General features: G+C 30.6%; 1 protein-coding gene across 1 annotated transcript in view; it reads left to right on the forward strand.

Annotated features, from left to right (window-relative positions):
- Positions 1-11,852, forward strand: part of PCDH10 (protocadherin 10) — a 38,316-nt gene extending 26,464 nt beyond the window's left edge. The window contains exon 6 of the mRNA XM_057546327.1: positions 10,762-11,852. Coding sequence (XP_057402310.1) covers positions 10,762-10,781 — 20 coding nt within the window. The 3' untranslated portion in view covers positions 10,782-11,852. The remainder of the gene's footprint in view (positions 1-10,761) is intronic.
- The last annotated feature ends 7,325 nt before the right edge of the window (positions 11,853-19,177 follow it).

The following is a 19,177-nucleotide window of genomic DNA, read 5'->3' on the forward strand; positions in this document are numbered from 1 at the left end:
TCACAATTAATTGTGAGACCGTAAAAAACAAGTGTGCTTTCTTTTTTAAATTAAGATTTTTAGAAGTGAAAAGTAGACACTAGGGGAGATGATAACTGAAAAATACTAGGAGATCGAGATACAACGGGAGTTATTTTTGGATAGGAAAGATTTGATCAAATGTATGTGACATTTAATCACTTTAAATATGTTATTTTAAATGCCATGATTAAATTTGTCCCTGTGTCTTCACCATTTCTGTGAGTTGCAGACCAGATGTTCCTAGGGTGAGATTTACTTGTGAGTGTCTCTCTGTGAAAAAAATAAACCCTGAAGCAGTATTTTAGTTAAAAAAAAAAATTCATATAAAAATCTTACATAAATCATATATAAATCTTATACAGTGTATTTAATATTTGTGATTATTATATGCCTTATTTTTCTTTGTTAAAATTTGTGGAAAAAAATGTCCCATCTTTTCTCCGGGTTCCTGGCTTTAATTGCTGCTGACAGAACCTGAGGCTTGAGACAGTGGGATAGAACCACTTCCTTGAGCAGCTCGTATCACTGCTTTTTTTCTGTCACAATTACCCTTAGAATTGAGTTATCAACCACAAAACATCCAAGGCAGTCATTCTGACTGCAGAACACTTTGTCACTTTTGGAAGATTTAGGGTGATGGAATGCAAACTATTTACAGATGTGTAAAGTATAAACCCTGGATCCTCGACTGGGCCCTGTGAGAAGACACAGGCGTACTTTCTTTTTTGCATTCCCCGAACCCAGTCATTTCTTCCTAATTCACCAAAATTAATGAAAACCCCTCTACTTCTCTGTCTGGCTTCCACTGTCAAATAATTAGAGAATTTATTTATATTCACAGACATTTGACTTTAATATGCTCCTCTTTAAAAATCTTGAGAGGCTTTCTGTTTCGGCTGCAGTAATGTTCACACTTTTATTAGCTTTAGAAGTTTTTTGTTTAAATCCTGCCTACATTTTTTAGTTTCATGCCATTCAGTGATTTGTAGGCTTCTTGATACACTGTTTTTCCCAGGCCCTTGCACTTTGACATTCCATTCTCCCTCTGGAATGCTCTCTCATTGAAAAAACCACTCCCACCATGTCTGCTTGGCCATCTCCTACTCATCCATCAAGATTCAACTCCTTTTACCTTTAATGGGAAGCCTTCCCAGACAAAGAGATATATACAATCTTCTTGTAACTTCTTATAGATTTTATATGTAATTGCTATTGTTAAACTATCCTATAAAACAATTGTTAGCCTATTGGACTGGTAAATCTTTTAGGGAAGAATCCATGTGTATTCATTTTACAGTCTTAAATCCCAGAACTTTGTCTGGAGCAAAGTAAATACCCATAAAGCCATATTAGACTACATCAATTAATCAATAAATGAAACATCCTGAAACCAAGGAAGCGAGTGCATCTTTTTTTCTCCTTAGTTATTTAGGCATCTTCCCAATTTACATAAATTAATATAATTATAGTAATCTCTGAATGGCAAAACAAACAAACAAACAACCCCCCAAAACCTAACCATTTCCACTCCTAACGTACACTCTCCTGGATTTCATCATCTTTCAACCTTCCTTGATTTTCATGTTCTTTTATTCTGGCCTTACATATATACTGCTACTAGCTCTTTTATTTTTTATTTATTTATTTTTTTTCTGATTGATTGCTTTCTCTTTAGTAACTCCTTAATCCTCATATTTCAATATCACCAACTGCTAATTTCACAGTCTATTTCTTTTCAGTTGTCTGTCGTATATAATTCACAAACATATACATAAACATTAAGTAAAAATGAAGTAATCTTATACATGAACATAAAGTGGGATCCACCATAGATATATGAGTATGAGCAGGAGATTGTTGTAATACGGGATAACTATGGCTAGAGGTAATTTATCTGGCTTCCTTTGGGTTTCTGGGGTTTTCATGTAACAGTTTTTAAGCCTTTGGTATTTTTGTTTATCATCAGTATTGCACAAGTTATTTTAAGATTTTTTCTTTATGGCATTGTGGCAACTAAAGAGTATCTCAGATGCTTTTTTTAAAACAAGGATACAACATTTTTATTTTGTTCTGTGAGAACTTTATTACAAGACATGTAGGTACGTTTGTACTTTAGTCATATTTTAATAATGATGTAGATATGTTATATATAAATATACATTGTCAATACTATTTAACCTGGTTAATTATTTAAACAAATACTGGCCTTAACAAAGGTTAATTATTTAAAACTTGACCTTTTTCCTAGATTTATTGTGATACTTTTCATAGATAGAAAATGTATAACATGACTTTTATTGACTTTATTAGGTGGTTAAATACTTGCAGTAATTAGGAAAAACCCTAATCAAACACAAAGTTTAAAGTTATGGAATGTAATATAACTGTGTAAGGATTTAACTCTTGTCATTTAATTAGAACATAACTAAAATGATTTTTAATGTTTAACAAGCATGGTAGTGATCTTATTTTAACAATTTCTCATTTTTGTGATGTTTTTAAAGCTGAGTTTGATTCACTGCTTATCAGTTTTCAAATCTCTAATTATCTGATTCTAGATTAAATTGAAAGGCCAAGAGGGAGGTAGTTTAATGAGTTTCTAGAATAGAACTAAAATTAGAATGTATATTTAGATTTAAATTTTAGAATAAATAATTAAAAATTATGGTTCTTATGCAAAGAAGAAAGAACATTTTATCAAATATGCTATATCTACCTCACAAAAACAAATACTTCATTTGAAATCAAGGTTAAAATTTAATCATAATACAAAAAAATTTAAATGACAAGATTGTGTTCATCTATGATAATAGATAACTGATTTTTTACATTTTATCTCCTTTTGAATTCTTACATCTTAATTTTAAAATCATTTTATATGGAAATATGTGCAAAATTTATTATATGAGCTACAGTTCTACAAATTAATTAGAGAATATAGTGTAATATTTTTCTAGGAAACACAGCATAACATTCTCCTAGGTGGTAACTAGTATCATCTGTGCTATCATGTAGCTGATATCTTGAGGATAGGGTTGCCAGATTTAACAAATAAAAATGCATGACACCCAAATGTTGCATGGGGGGTATGTATACTAACTAATTATTCACTGTTTATCTGAAATTCAACTGTAACTGGACACCCTGTATTTTATCTGGCAACCCCGCTTAAGAAGTTATTGGCACCTGTAGTCTTGGGTTCCTAACCTGTTTAGTGTGGGGATGTTTTTCTAAATACAGAAAACCAGTGGTTAGCTTTCACTTTTCAGTGTGTCAGCATTTCAACCCCCTTCTGAGCCTGCAGTTCCTGTTATTAATCTGCTATGTGCTTTGACATAGAAGCAACTGAATGATGTTAGGGGAAATCAGATCATCAAGTATATTAAATAAATAGCCATACTCCTACACACCATTTCTAAGTCATGTGTGTTGTGTCTCTTTTTTGAAAATAACCTTGTAAAAATTGTGCTGTTAGTATTTTATTTACCAGCCCAGAAGATTTTCCACTTATTTTCATGGCTTAGCTATCTAAAGTGTTAGTTGAATTATTTTGAAACCTTTTCACTATTTAAGTAGGCTATTAGTGGTTAATAAATTAGTTACATAGCTATGTATTTTTTAAATGAAGATCTTATGTATTTATTCTTAAGTTTTCCATATCTTTCATTGCTGGAATTTCTGCTTGGTTTTCATATAAAAGACAAAGTTGTGCATGTCACTAGTAGTTGGTTTAATATTGTGATACAGTGATGTTGTTTGTTGCAAATAAGTCTAAACAGGTATAACATCCCTATACTTAGAGGAATAACTAATGCCTTGCAGGAATTTTCCAAACCTTTACTTGGAAAATTAATGCTAATTTCAACCTGACAGGGAAGTAACTAATTTGATCTCCTTATAATATTGTTTTGAAGGAAACTACTAGAAATATAAGTATCTAAATGTCAGTAAATATTATCAGCTCCATAATTCTCGAAGAAAAAAAAAGGAACCATTTATTCTTTAAAGAAGCATATGGATGTCTTGTTAGAATTTAGAGACACATAATCATGGTATTTGTCCAAGTTAAATGAAAGATCTTTTGTCATTATTAAAGTAAGAGTTAATTGAGTGGATTGTCTTCAAAAGAAATTTCAAGGGTATTTCTTTATTGCCATGTAAAGAATGCAATTTTCAAATAGTTGTGGAACAAATCACAGTTTCCATACTTTAGTGCATTATGGTAAAGAATTCCAGAAATTTTTTCAATGATATTATAAACATGGAGAGTAATATGTGTTAGAGAGTTCCATTTCCTAAATATATGCCAATGTAGGGGCGGAGCATTTAAAAAGAATTCAATCTCCAGACTTGATTTTAAGATACCATTCAGGCAAGGGGGTTTTGTTTGTCAAAGAGAGCCTGGATGGTGGCCAAAGTGTTCTTGGTAGGGTCATGTCCTATTATTTTTTTTGCCCTCAGGGAAAATTTGTTAGGCTTACAAGGCATAATTTTTGACATTTCTAGGTAAGTTTGGAATACATCCATTCAATCTACAAAATGCAAGTACATTGTCATGCTAAGTTTTTTAAAACAAATATTTTAATATAAAAGTTTATTTTTTTAGCATTTAGAAGCAGATATTTAGAACATTGGCAATTTTTGTTTCTAGATGATTACCATGTGTTTTTTGATATCTTGCTTAAATCAATTCAGATAATGATAATAATCAAAGTATATTGTCTAATTAAAGGAGTTAATATACTATCACTGGTTTTTGTTGTAGATTTTAAAGCACTCTTAATTAAAGTAATTAATTAGAGACAAAGATTTTTAAACCAAACAAAATTGAGTTACTATAATTACACCTACCCTGTTAATACATAGCACAGGGAGATCAGCTCAGTGCTTTGTGAACACCTAGAGGGGTGGGATAGGGAGGGTGGGAGGGAGATGCAAGCGGGAGGGGATACGGGGATATATGTACACATATAGCTGATTCACTTTGTTATACAGCAGAAACTAACACAACACTGTAAAGCAATTATACTCCAGTAAAGATGTTAAAAATATATATATTAATGGTAGTTGACAAGGTTGCAGTAACCCATAGAGCAGATATTTCTTGGTGAATGTACTATCGCCTTAATAAGAAGGTAGTTTTAAATCACACATATTCACATACACACAAACACATACAAGTATATAGAAATTTCTAAAAGCCTATGGATCTTCTATCTACAAGAAATTTATGATGTTTTGGGAGACTCACTTGCTCAAACAAAGCTATGTGAAGGTAATGGTATTCTGCCATACTTTTGGACTCTACTTGTAGACAGATAGAAGCCCCTATTTTCAAGGCTATGAAGTCTTTTAACTAACAACAAAATGTGGTTTAAAAATAAGCTCCATTTGTATTACTAAATACTGTAATTTTCACAGGTGGTACATACAGGGCTTTGCACAGTGCATCAACACTGCTTGATCTCAAGGGTAACTTCCAGCTTATGAAATTAATTCTGTCTTTGCACACACCATTCTTAGTAAGCAAATGAAGTCCAATTCATTTCTATTTTGTGACCTCAAGTTCATATACAGTCTCCATCGCAACTAAAAAATAGCAGTTTTGGTAACTAGGTTCATGAGCAAGATCTTAGGGGTGCCAGAATTTCTAGAGCTAGAATATCTATAAAGAGAATATTATACTCAGTATGTTTGTCTCCTATCTTAGAAATGATGCATTTATTGATGTACATTTCTAATCCACAAAACTACACTTGCCGATTTCTTATCCCTTAAAATACCCATGGATTTATCTTTTAATTTAATAGGCATTTAATAATTGCAAATTATGTTGTAAGCGTTGCGTGCATATATAGACTAAATTAAAAATAAACACTTGGCTTTACGATGTATTTCTTAGGTGAGTGGTCTGAAGTCTTGTTTGAGTCATTTATTTCAAAAAGTTTCCTTTCTAAAAAACTAATCAAGTTTACAAATGGGAATCACCTCCTCCAAATGAACTCTTGCTTTCTAGATATATTCTATAATCTCTTAACTCTGTCAAACTAGAATAAAGAGGCATATTGTTTGATGAAAGGAAAAAAGGAAATTTAACATGAGAATGCTGTGAACATTATGAAATAAATATAAGAATGCAAGTTTACATTGCTCTGAGCTACTATTATTAGACAGAAAGACAATCTGTATTATACTAACAGAAGGCTTTCAGTCTTTATAATTCATAATAAACCATAGCATATAATTTTTTAAATTTTATACATATTTAATTTCAAATATTTTTGCAATTTTTTGAGAGGAGGAAAACATTTACAATATGAACAATATACAACTATATTTAAAAAAAGCGTTTATTAAAAGCCTTATAAATAATATATATAAAAGCCTTATATTAAAAATATAAGTATATAAGTATAATATAAGTATAATGAAAGCCTTATATTAAAAATATAAGGGCGTTCAAGTGGGAAGATCAAAGACAAAGCAGCGACCCACTTTTAATAGTTAACAACTATGCTCATCTCAGAACTTTAGGGTTAAACAGAAAAAAAATTCTTTAGAGACATTTTTGAAGAGAATCTTCAAAAATGGTTCAAGAATAAGACAGAGGAAAGTTAAAAGAACTGATTATTCGCTGGACAGATCTCTAATGGGGCTTGCTTTTAAATGATCTTTCAGTTTATGATGTGCTTTCACACAGGGAACAGAGAGTAGGTGTTTCTGACTCCTACAAGGGGTAATGGGCTTAAACTCCTGTACCGTAGGTTCACTTTATACATAAAGAAGTGTCCTGACCGTGAGGCTCAGGAAACATTTGAATGACTTCCCGAGTAGCTCACTGATCTCAGCTTCTAGAAGTTTTTCACTGTAGTGGAGAGTCTCGATCATCTGGGATATTTGAAGGCTGTTCTTTCTTTCAGTGGCAGAAATAGATTAGATCACTTCCTAAGTTTTATTTATTACTTTAGCTTCTGTGATTTACGCTGTCATAAAGTATAAAGAGTATTATGCTTCCTGCTACGCAAGTAGAGACGTGAATATTCAAATGATTAAATTGTCATTTTAATATATTATACAATATTATTTTTCACCAGATTTTTATTAAACTATAGTATGTTGAAGAAATAGAATATCGCTGGTGATGTTTTTCAATTATGTTTTGCAACATATATATTTACAGGCAGTCTTCTTAAGTCATTCATCAGAATTTTTAAATGTCCAACAGTTTAATATCATACTTTACAAATTACCAAAGGCAATAACACGATTCCACAGTATAAGGAAAAATATGCATCATGGAACTTTCATTAAAATAGTATGTATATGCTGAAAATATACATACATATACATGTTAAATATATACACACATATATATGCTAAATTATAAAAGGTAGATATTTGAATCTCTTCTCCATTAATAGTAACTTTTCATCTGTAGTTCAGGCAGTAAGATAAATGTCTTAAATGTAACATTTATACTTTGAATAATAAATGCAGTGAATGAATAAATAGAGGTAAAAACAAACAAACAAACAAACAAATAAATAAATAAAATAAAATTCCAGTAATCTGGAATCACAGTATCTGGAAAGACAGTCACAAAGTTGTTAGCAGCAGTTATCATTTTTTGGGTATTTTTGAGTGCTTTTATTCTTATTTGGTTTTTTCTGTGCTCTTTGAATTTTAAATTTTTAATGAATTTTATTTTATTTTTGAATTTTTAAAGTGAATATGTGTAATTCTACAAAATATATATATTTTGTAAATACTTATAAGTACAGCTTTTTAAAAACATATAATTAAGGAAGAATTGAAATAGTTAAAAAAAAAAAGGAATGCTAATAGTCCTTTTTCTATTACTTTTGACTTGAATGAAAATAAAATATTTTATTCATATCAAGTGACCAAATCCCTATACATGCTGATGAAGAGCTAAGGAAAAATGCATTTGCGAAATGAAAAGAAAAAGCAGAAATTCTCCAACTATGCTTTGATAATTCCAAAACATATACAGAATACATCAGAAAGCATGAAGATTCAATGTATTTGACCCATACTCTCTAGCCTGAAATGCTTAACAAATGCATGACCATAATCGTTAATACTGTGGAATAATTGTCCTTGGTACGGACTCTAAAATGTAATAACGTCAATTTTTCTCTTATATTTGTGTGCTACTTCCAACATTAACCCATATATCCCCCAAAGGACAATGATTTTTCAGTATTCAGACTCGCCTTTTAAAAGCCTTGAAACAAAATGTATATGACTGTAACTTTAGTAATAATATATTTTATTTTCTCTAGTTTGTCTAGCAATTCTTAACATTCGGGAAATTAGCTTTTGAAATAAAGGAAATCTTCCCTCTCCATTCTAATTTGTTCTGACCTTCAACCTCAGCCCTTACACTTGTCCTATTCAGATTTGAATTCCTGAATTAACAGATAGATGGGAAGAGGTAAATGTAACGAAAGGTGATTATATTATTCGGAGAACTACTGAAATAGGTGCAATTTAAATAAAAGCAGCACACATGTAAGCCTAAGCAGTAATAAAATATACCTTTTAAGCTTGTGTTTATATTTCAGATATTGAGTATATTGTATGCTAAACGTCTGTGTTCTTGTAACAGTGAACCACTTTAATAACCAGATTTCTTTCTGTATCCTAATTAAATCAAATGAACATATAATATCTATGCTAATAACTTTTTTATAAGTAATCTTTTAACCTAATTAGAAATATTTTACTCATATAAACATGTGTTAGGTTGACTAATCTCTGCATTTACACTAAGAAGTAGCTTTTCAGTGTATTCATTTTTTGCACATAATGAGTTAGTTTTTAGGTTGAGTATAGGTCATTCCTGAGTTTCTTTTTTATTTTGAACTAGTAGAATGATGTTTCCTAAAAATCAGTAGTTTCTGATTTATACTGTTTAAGACAAACTTCAAACTGTAAGTAATATCTCCAACTTATTTTGAAAAAAATTATATTATTTGTAAGATGATGATATTTTCTGGGTTTTCCAGAAAAGCACAAGATTACACCTTGTGTAGTTATTAATAGGGCTCCCTTTCAGCTACACAATTGTTCAGTTTAGACAATACGTTATTTGATCGCTATAATTATTTGTTGCAATTCATTTTATAAACCCGAGTTTCTGTGATGGCTAAATATTTTAATTTACTTGAGAATTTTAAATCCTGATTGATATAAACAAAATGTAAATCATTCATATTTATCAAGTTTATCACAAAGCAGAGAATTTGAATTCAAAGGCATAGGAAAATAAGATTCGATTCTTTTAAAAGTGAAGTTTCTATTTGCTTATATAATAGAATACTCTTTGTAGCATAATGACCAGGTAAGTTATAATAGCTACCATGTGACCCCCTGTTATAGCTAATTCATTTTATAATTCATGATATTATATGATATTATAAAAATATGACTTGATTATTTTCAGTACTGGTTACTACACAGAAGATGTATATATTCATTTTCACTTTGATTTCTGTCAGTGGTGGTATCTGACTTTTACAATTTTAATTGATGTATCTTTGCTAAAAGGTGAACTAATGAAGAAATGCTTGATGGTCTGGTCAGAAACTGAGTTTGTGAGGAAAAATAAATGAGAGAATCAGGGAAAATAAAGTAAGAAAATATATAACTAGAAAATCTACTTGAAATGAGTGGAAATACCGTAGGAGAGGAATTGAACTCATCAGCATGTTCTTACATTCATAAAAAACAACAAAAAAAGTAACTTTTCACCAGTTTGAAACAATTCAGTTATGCTACTTAGTGTTGTTCTTATTTTTTAATGAGATACATATATATGTGTTTTTTAATCACAATTGAACCATCTTGATTTTTAGCTCATTTTTATTACACATCTCTTATGTCCCAGATACTGATCTAGGAGATGCAGTTTCTGTTCTCATTGTGCTCATGGTCAAATATTACAAAGATTATGAATAAGTGGGAAGAAATATCCTTTATCATTATAAATAAAATACTTAAAATAATAAATTCTGAATGATTGAATCTGGACATCCTGCTTCGTAATTCATTTTATAAGACTGGACCACGTTCAATAATATCTTTTTCTCCCCTTCGCCTATTCCCACCTTAGAAGAAAACTGATTCCTTTCAGGGGATAAATTTACCTTACAAAATTATAGGCCATAAAAAGATTTGGTTTTTATATAATTCTAAAAAAATTAGATAAAATAAACCTCAAAAATGTGAATCATCCTTTAATTTTTAACTACATGAACACTTCCTGGTAGTTTTCTCCTAGTATATGTAGATTTAATACATGTAACTTAGAGCTTGTTAAATTAAATATATAACCACTTATCATAGATATTCTAAAGACTTGTTCTAGAAATGTAAGGACCACAAATTTTTCCTCTATTCTGATTGTGCATAAATAGTGAAGTAGAGATTGTTTTGTAGATAACTTTAAAAAGTTAATCGCATAATTGAGGGTTGGTATATAAGGCTCACATTTCTCATGCAAAACTGATTTGTATAAATGTCAAAATTGTCATTTTCAGAAACCCAAACAACAGAATGACTGTGACTATTCAGAAATATCTTGCCACTACATGGGTCCGGTATGGGGATACGACTTGTTTCCAACCGTATTCGCTTCTTTTACAATACTGTGCAATTCTAAACACCAACAGTCAGGCTGTTTCTCTTAGAGTATTTTTCTTTTCTTTTTCACAGCACGGAAAAGGATATGCTAGTCAATTCTACAGGACTTACCTGAAGCAGCATGATTTGCACAAAGTCGACCAACAAAAGCATCAACTTTTCAACTTCATTATCTTGGCCATCCAGTTAGTTGTGTGTAACTGAGTATTAGATTGCCAGCGGAGTCATTACGGCCAATTATAGGACCTAATTGCTCTCAGCAGGCCTGAGAAATGAGTTGAAATGTGCAGAACTGTAGAAACTTTAGGCAACTGATTTTGCCTCTCCGATCAGTGTGTGCCTGTTTACAGCACTATATATCTTTCTCTCTCCAAATGTCACTGAGCCCTTTAGATGTTTATATTCACCACGAGAAGCCAGTCATAAAGATAAAGGAAATTTGTGCATTATAAATGCAATATCACTGTTTTAAACTTGACTGTTTTATATTATTTTTGTGTGATCAAGTGTTCCCCAAACTATTCCAACTTTACAAGAGAGATTGTGATTATGTTCTTTTCACCTGTGGGTTATAAAAAATGTTGTATTCTGAAGACCCACAAAATATCAAAGACATTCTGTAGTTTATACACCGTGTTGCAAAGTGTTTACTGTACTATTTCAAAGCTTCTAAATAAATATAAAATATATATATTATATTATATAATTTTCCTAAAATGTGGTACAACTTAGTTGGTTTTTAAATGGATTCATACTGTCCACATCATATAATAAAGTAAAAGGTAATTCAGGGTCCCAAAGATAAACTTACTAAGAAAAAAATAATCATTAATAGTTTCCTTCCAGTTTTCATATCTTATTCAACCCTGTTTTTCCTTGTTTAAAAGAAAATGAAGCTCTAAGCTGCAAAATTTTGTCAAGAACTTGTACTGATTTTCAATGCCAAAGATATAGCTGTCGATGTTATCAGAGGAGCACTGAACATGTACTATCAAAATATCTAACAATCTACATTATTTCGATTCTATTTCTATGGCTTTGAATTTAGAATCATTTAAAGATTTTATAAAGAATCTATAAATTCACCTGTATCTGTTGTTAGCAAAAAAAAAAAAAAAAAAACACTGGGTGTCTGTACATTCTGTGGTGTAAAATATGTAATTGAAAATTACTATTTTAAATGAAGTCTTCAATCATATAATTCACACAAAGTTTTATTTTACGTAGTTTTACATAGTTTCGTGACTTCTAATGACACACGCATATAAAATCTATAACTCTATATGAATATATAGAGGTACATAAATATCTGAACTGGTAAAGAATAACTATAAGCTATAAAGGATCTCTAAATTTAAAACAAATTACATAAATTTGGAGATAGAAACATGGTACATTACTCTTTTAGTGTTATATGTGAAAATTTTATAGCTTAAATGTAGTCAGTGTTTTATTAATGAGAAAATTCTTCATGAGTGAGCCTTGAAAAGTGAAGTTTGCCTTTTACGTTTATGTCAACAAGGTTAATTATTAAATTCAATAAGATGCATTTTCCTTTCTTTTACATATTTTCCTTTTATTATACTGTTTGTTGCTTGTTGAAGTACAATTAAGAAAGAGACAAATCAGAGGATGTGATAATCTTCTAAGCAAAAACCGGATCTGTCACAGTTCCCCTCTAAAAACTCCCTCAACATTATACCTAAATGTTTGCCAAACCCAAATTGCAGACTGATTTTGAAATGTTTCCCTTAATTTTAACAGATCTTATGTTCAATAATAGTTTGAATCATGCTATGTTATTAAAGAACAGACTACACTTAGCACGTAACAAATGTTTTCCACCTAATTTTATGTTATCTAAATGGGAATATTTTCTTAGATTTAACATTAAAATGCATACATATATTCCTAGGTCCTTGATGTGTATATTTGAGTGATATCTTGGTATCACTCATTTTTCTTATCAGATTAGACATTAATATGTCATAATCCCAATTTATATATCAAAGTAATGTGTGTGATGTTCCAGTCTTTTGGGGACACTTTAAAAATAAATGAAACTAATTTGTCACATATGACACATAAAGCACACACACTCACTAGGTCCAGCAGTAAAATTTTCTGAAAATTTTGGCATTACTACATTAATATTTTGAATGATAGACTATTTTAGTAAGGAAACATTTTTATATAATTTAACTAGAAAAAAGTCTGTTGGTTGTAACTGCTTTTTAAACAAGAAAATTATTTTCTTGTTGAATCACTCTGCTTTAATTAAAACTTTTCACTCACCATTTTACAGTTATGGGGGAAACTCATATCCATCTGCCTTATTACATGCACTGAAAATAAGGTTATACTCACTTCCTATGTAACAGCTATATTAATTCATTTGACTTAAAGAAATTTTATTTAATTATTTAATCCTTTATATCATTGTGTATAATTTCCCTTGAACCAACTTCTCATACCATATATTTGTCTATTTGTCTTTTTAATATATTACAGTAGCCTGTTATACTAATTTGCATTTTAGTTCTTAAATTTTATCATCAATCTACAAAAACAAAAAACAACAAAATTTTTACCTAATCTGTGGGATAAATAGAATTATTTAAACAAACGATAGTAAAAGATTAGCTATTAATCTATCTATTGCATCCAGAATAAGTCAGAAGTTACAACAGAGTAAGGATATGATTTTATTAAACTGGCCAAAATGTTATCTCCCAGTGAGGGGAACCTTGAGATGGAAAGATGCAACCAATCAATAATGAAGTTTTTCAAACAAACATTTATGAGATTTGTATGAAAAGGAATTTTAGAATAAGTTTTATAATTAATCTAGTCATCCTAATATCCAATCTTCCATAATTTTATACATATCAAAGGAAAATAATATCCAAATTATTAGACAGTATTTCATCAATGAATTATTTCAGAAAATAATCATGACATTTACTTCTTGTTAACATGGCTAGTTTTAGAGTTGTAAAAAGTCAATATTTTTCTGTGGAAACAGTGTCTTGATGTTTCAGAGGTATGTCAAATGACAATTTTTAGAAATATTCCATCCGTACGTAAAATTCTAATTTTTAACTTGTGAACATAAGTTTGTGACATCATTTTAAATCAAATATTTAAATATCACATCAGAATTACTTTACAGATATAATGATGTCTGCATCATTATACGTATATCATCTTTCTTGGTAAATACTAAGGAAATATGCATATTTTATTTTATGAAGATATTAAATGCAATGCCTTTATCAAACATTGCAAATTAAGTGCTATGGTAGAAGATTTAAAGATTTTAATTACTTTTTCTCCTGTTTCATTTCTTAATAGCGTTATAATTTGCTGTCGGGTCATTTGTAATGTAGAAACCCTCCTGCATCTCCTGTAAGAGGTGGAAAGAAAATCCTCACAATTTTTGACATAAACTTTAATAACTGTGCATTAATTGTACCATTTTACCTTCCAAAAGTATTTACTGGAGTAAAGTTCATCTTTAATATAATTATTCAGTCAGAATGTTGCAAGTGTTAAGCAGGGTAAAGAAAATTACTCACGTTACTGACTGATAATAGCACTGTTATTTGTCATTGCATGTGGTTTTTTTTCTCCCCTTTATATTTCTGTGTGTGTGTTTAATACCCAAGGAATTCAAAAATACTGAAAACACTGATATACTTGATAATTTTTCTGAAAATCTTATATTTTTCATATTGCAATTTCTTGGGGTATTTATCTTTTTCAACTCTAATTTTGTAGTGGTAAAGGCTTTGCACTTAACATCATTTTTATGTTCCTTTTTAACAAGGAAAAACAGAAAATGACAAAATTCCATATTTTTTATGCCATGGAGTAGTAAAATTATTTTATATATTGTTAGCATTTCAAGGAATATCCCTCTGCTAGGTCAAACAAAAATCCTTAGACAGTAATTTGTGAAACTACTGTTTGGTAGAGTATTTTTGTTTTCTTCTAAAACTTGGCATAGGTTTTAGATTATAGCATTCTTTGAGAATGCTGGTAGATGGGTGCCGCCAGAGTATTGCAGGCAATAATATGACTAAAATTCTAATACCTTTAGTGTGCATGCATGTATTTCTAACCACTGCTATTTTTTAAGTATTTGTAAAATTAGAAAAATGGCTTTTATTTCTTGAAAACTTGTCACATGCTCAGTTTGAAGTTTTACACCCCAGATGTTTTTGAGTTGCATGAAAATAATGCATTAATGATGCAAAAATATTGAATTTTCACATGAGACTCAAAAATTTCTGAATGATAGAACTCAGACTTCCAATACATCCATACATCCTTGAGCTGAAAGTAAGCAGCGAATTTCAGCTCTAAACACATTTTTGAGACAGTTATCTGTGAGTGAAAACAGGGTATTATAACAAAAGATGAGTTTAAATCTTAACTATAGTGTTTGTTACTGTGAATGCTATAATGATACCTAAGTAAAATGAGTGTAAATGTAATATATTATTTTATACTGCTGTATACATATGAAATAAATAAAACTAGGATACATATTATGCCATTTTTCCATGCATGGATCTTCCACTTACGCCTGTGGGAGCTTTGGATAAAAATCAGTGGCAAAATATGGCTCTAAGTTTAAAAACAACTAATGCTGATTTAGTAATTTTAGTCTTAATATATCAGGTCTAAGGGGACATCTGTTCAAAACTGTCTCATTTGAAGCAACATATGCTAGGTTTAAAGGATTTCACTATATTTATAGTTTTGAAAGTAGGCATTTAGTTCCATATGATTCTCATGATACCCACAATGAATATTTTATATATATATATATTTCCACCTGATGTTATATTTCTTTTTAATTTTTTAAATTGTAGTAATACAAAGGTCCACAAAGATTAATACAAAGGTTTTATATAGGATATGAGTGCCTTCAAGCAATAAAAGAAAAAACACTTTATCTAAGATTTAGAAACAAACTATTTCATATTTAAAGGTGATAGAAACATCAAAAAATCATATGGGTATCATTTCCCAAGACGAAAATATGAATTAAGGAATAGACTCTTCTATAATGTGAAAACATCCGAATGAATCTTATAGAAATTTACGTTCTGAAATAGCTAAAATGTAATAGAAGAAATGTATGCTTCTTAATCCCACGTGTGGTTCGTATAAATTATTTTCTTGATTTCAAACCACACATATCTGGACAGAGGTTCATTTTATGAAGCAAAAAAGGAGAAGACTAGGTATTTGAACAACAATAATGCCAACGCTATGGTGGGAAAAAACTGAATAAAATATACAGGAATGATAGTTCTCAATGAAATGTTAACAGCTATAACCACAAGTTGCTTTGGTTCCCCTGTAGACCTGTATCTCCTACCCCTTATTATTATACCTTCTGGGAATCATATCATGGACTCTTCTATTTAACCCAGATTATGAATTTTCAGAGCTAAAATTAAATTTATTATATTACAAACATAAATTAAATTTTGCCAATGAGGGGATGTAACATGGTAATATCTACCTTCAAGAAAATTCTAGTTTGCTTTGGGAATGAAAGAAATAAGAGGAGAATATTAAATAATAAAATAAGCAAATAATTAAGTGATCACATTTGTGGTCAAAACCCAACAGTGGGTCATGAGAGCAATTCAATATTTTAAGACGACAGCATAAAATCAAAAATAAGTAAATGGAATAGGAAAAAATAGCATAGAAAAGTATCAAAACTCATTACTCATGGTAAAAGCCAATAATTCTTTGCAAAACATTTTTCAGATACATGTGTGAAATAGGCCACCATGTGAAATGTATTTCTTGCTGTGAACATTGTCCTAAATGTTAGAAAAGCACTGCACAATATGATCTCTATTTCAAATTTAAACTTTTTGAATGCTGTGAAAAGACAGGCAAGATCTTTTTGAAAAGTCACTTCGCATCTGAATTTTAATCTTTACCTTTGCAAAATATGGAGAAGTACACTTAGTTGTAGAATTTTTGTGAGAATTAGGTGAATTGATGCATGTGAAATGCATAGCACAATGTTAATGCACCATTAAGTGGAATATTTTATTATTAATATTGTTTTCCATTACTTTATTCTTGGTTACCTAAAGTATGGAATACAGCCTGAGAATGGAAATAATTTGTTTCTCAAAATTCCAGACTGCTTTAGAGTTGTATTTAAGCAGTGCTAATTTCAAAACCTCAAGATGAAAAGAGACCTGATTTTGATATCCACTCACCAGTTCAGTCCATGTGTGCCTCTCTATTTATTGGTGGTACAGAGTCCAGGAAGTCAAAATGACAGCTGCTGAGTTCTAGTCGTCTCCCTCAACTCTTTTTGGCAAATCTCAAGTTGCCCTCTATCCCCACTAAAGAAAAATATATATGTATGTTTGCACTAGGCCATATTTACCTGATTTTTTGACCTGACCCCAATGTTCTTTCTGAATATCATTCTATTTCCATGCAAATAAATGTGGGCTGGAATTAACTGCATATCTGACAGAATCACATTTTTTGCATATGACATTATAAATATTATAAAAATGAATCTGGGCAGTATTTACTATCTGCTCGGTGGAAATTGGATTTCTTTTTTAATGGTTCTGATTATAGACTTCTTGAAGTTGTCCTTTCTTAGCCTGGCAGACCCTGTTCTCCAGAGCTGTCCTTTGGCTGTGCAAAAAGTTTAAACATTTTTCTTTTTTCTCTTTAATCAATTGGAAGTTTTATGTCCTTGTCATAAAAAATAGGATTTAAATTTATCAGTTAAAATAAGGCAGTTCATATTCAACTATGACTAAGTTAATGTTTCTAAGGGAACGTTTATATTTTAAAGGAAATTTATTAATCCATGTGAAAATTTCTATTGAGAATATTGTGTAGATGAAGTTACTTTTTGTCTTATTTCCTCTTAACTTATGTGCTTTTGAGAGCAGTTGATAATCATTGGGCAACTCCTCAAGGAATCCACTTAGGAGTAAGGACCATTTAATTAACATTGCCATCACCTAGTCTGGAGCACAATTCCCACTCCCTCCCCTTCCCTTATCAGTGTGAGTGACTCTTCTCTTAATCATGACAATGGGAAGAATATGATTGTCGACAGGGTGAATTGCATAAACCTGAAATTCTGAATTTTATTCTAAAAATGTGAGACTGTCATTCTCAGTTGTGTTTCCTAATTAACAATGGAGTGAATGGCAACTTTCAAAGTTTTCTGGCAATTCTTTGATATCCGTGTGTCTGTATGTGTGTGATGGGTAGGTATTAATCAACAACAAGAGAAACTCATATGGATGAATACATGAAGAGAAAGAATTGTATTATAGGTAAACAAATTCTGTGCCCTTCCGTTAATTAATGTTTAGAATATCAAAATGCCTGGTTGAAAGGTAATAATATTTGATTGTCAACAAGCTGGCTTGGGCTTTTCCACACTTGAGCAATCAGTGATCAACTTTTTTTGACATTTTGTGAAAACCACCCTTATTTATTACTGGGCTACATAGACCACAAAGAGACAGCACACTGGTTATAATAAAATACACTGAGTAAGGATGAATTAGAGAGAGAAAGTGAGAAACGAGAGAGGGAGAAAGAAAGAGACTATCTATGATCATCTTCCTTCATTCTGTGGTTTTAAGAGACTGAGAAGCAGTTTTGGTTTCTGAAGTCCATGTAGTCATATACATATGTAAGTTAAAACACAGAGAAAAGTAATAAAAATAAATGATTGTTGAGTAATTCTTGTTAAAATATGACAAAGAATGAAATAAAGTGATGCAGTATGCCCTAGGAAGTAGCAAAAAAGAGAAGAAATACATACATTTTATCTCAAAATATAGTAATACCAAACTCTTTCATTGAGATGCCTGAAGAGATACTTCCTTTGTTTCCATTGTTTCTTTGACAAAGATGTATGGATTCATGTGCCCGTGTTTGCAAATATTACTCAGTTCAAAGATGTCTCAATGATCCTAAGATAATGTACTTGTAATTATAGGAACCAGAACAAGGGAAGAATTGGCGATACCATTAGCAAATCATGTGGAATCATGTGACACTCTCATAACATTTCATAAATCTATACGACAAGGCTGTAGCACTGTGATTATCAGTTCAGGGTATTGCTGCTGAGGTGGGAAGCAAGTTTTCAACTGCAAATCAGTTACATGGAGTGAACAAGGTGTACATAGTAGGCATTTTAAAATATTAGCCTTTAGATATTAGCATTTTAGATATTAGCACAGAGTTTTAGTTTAAGATGTAACATTTCCTTTAACACTCTTAATAGAAGAGTCTATTCCAACATGAGATATAACAATTGAAAGATAAAAATAAATGCTGCAAATTACTAAGCATTATCCAATTTAGATTTAATAAGATAACTCATAAGGACAGACCGAAAGTTGTAAATCTCTAGCTAGACAACAAATGAGCACAATTAACTTCAGATTGGACTAGT

This window comes from Balaenoptera acutorostrata, chromosome 5, assembly GCF_949987535.1.
Source record: "Balaenoptera acutorostrata chromosome 5, mBalAcu1.1, whole genome shotgun sequence".
NCBI classification, from domain to species: Eukaryota; Metazoa; Chordata; class Mammalia; order Artiodactyla; family Balaenopteridae; genus Balaenoptera; species Balaenoptera acutorostrata.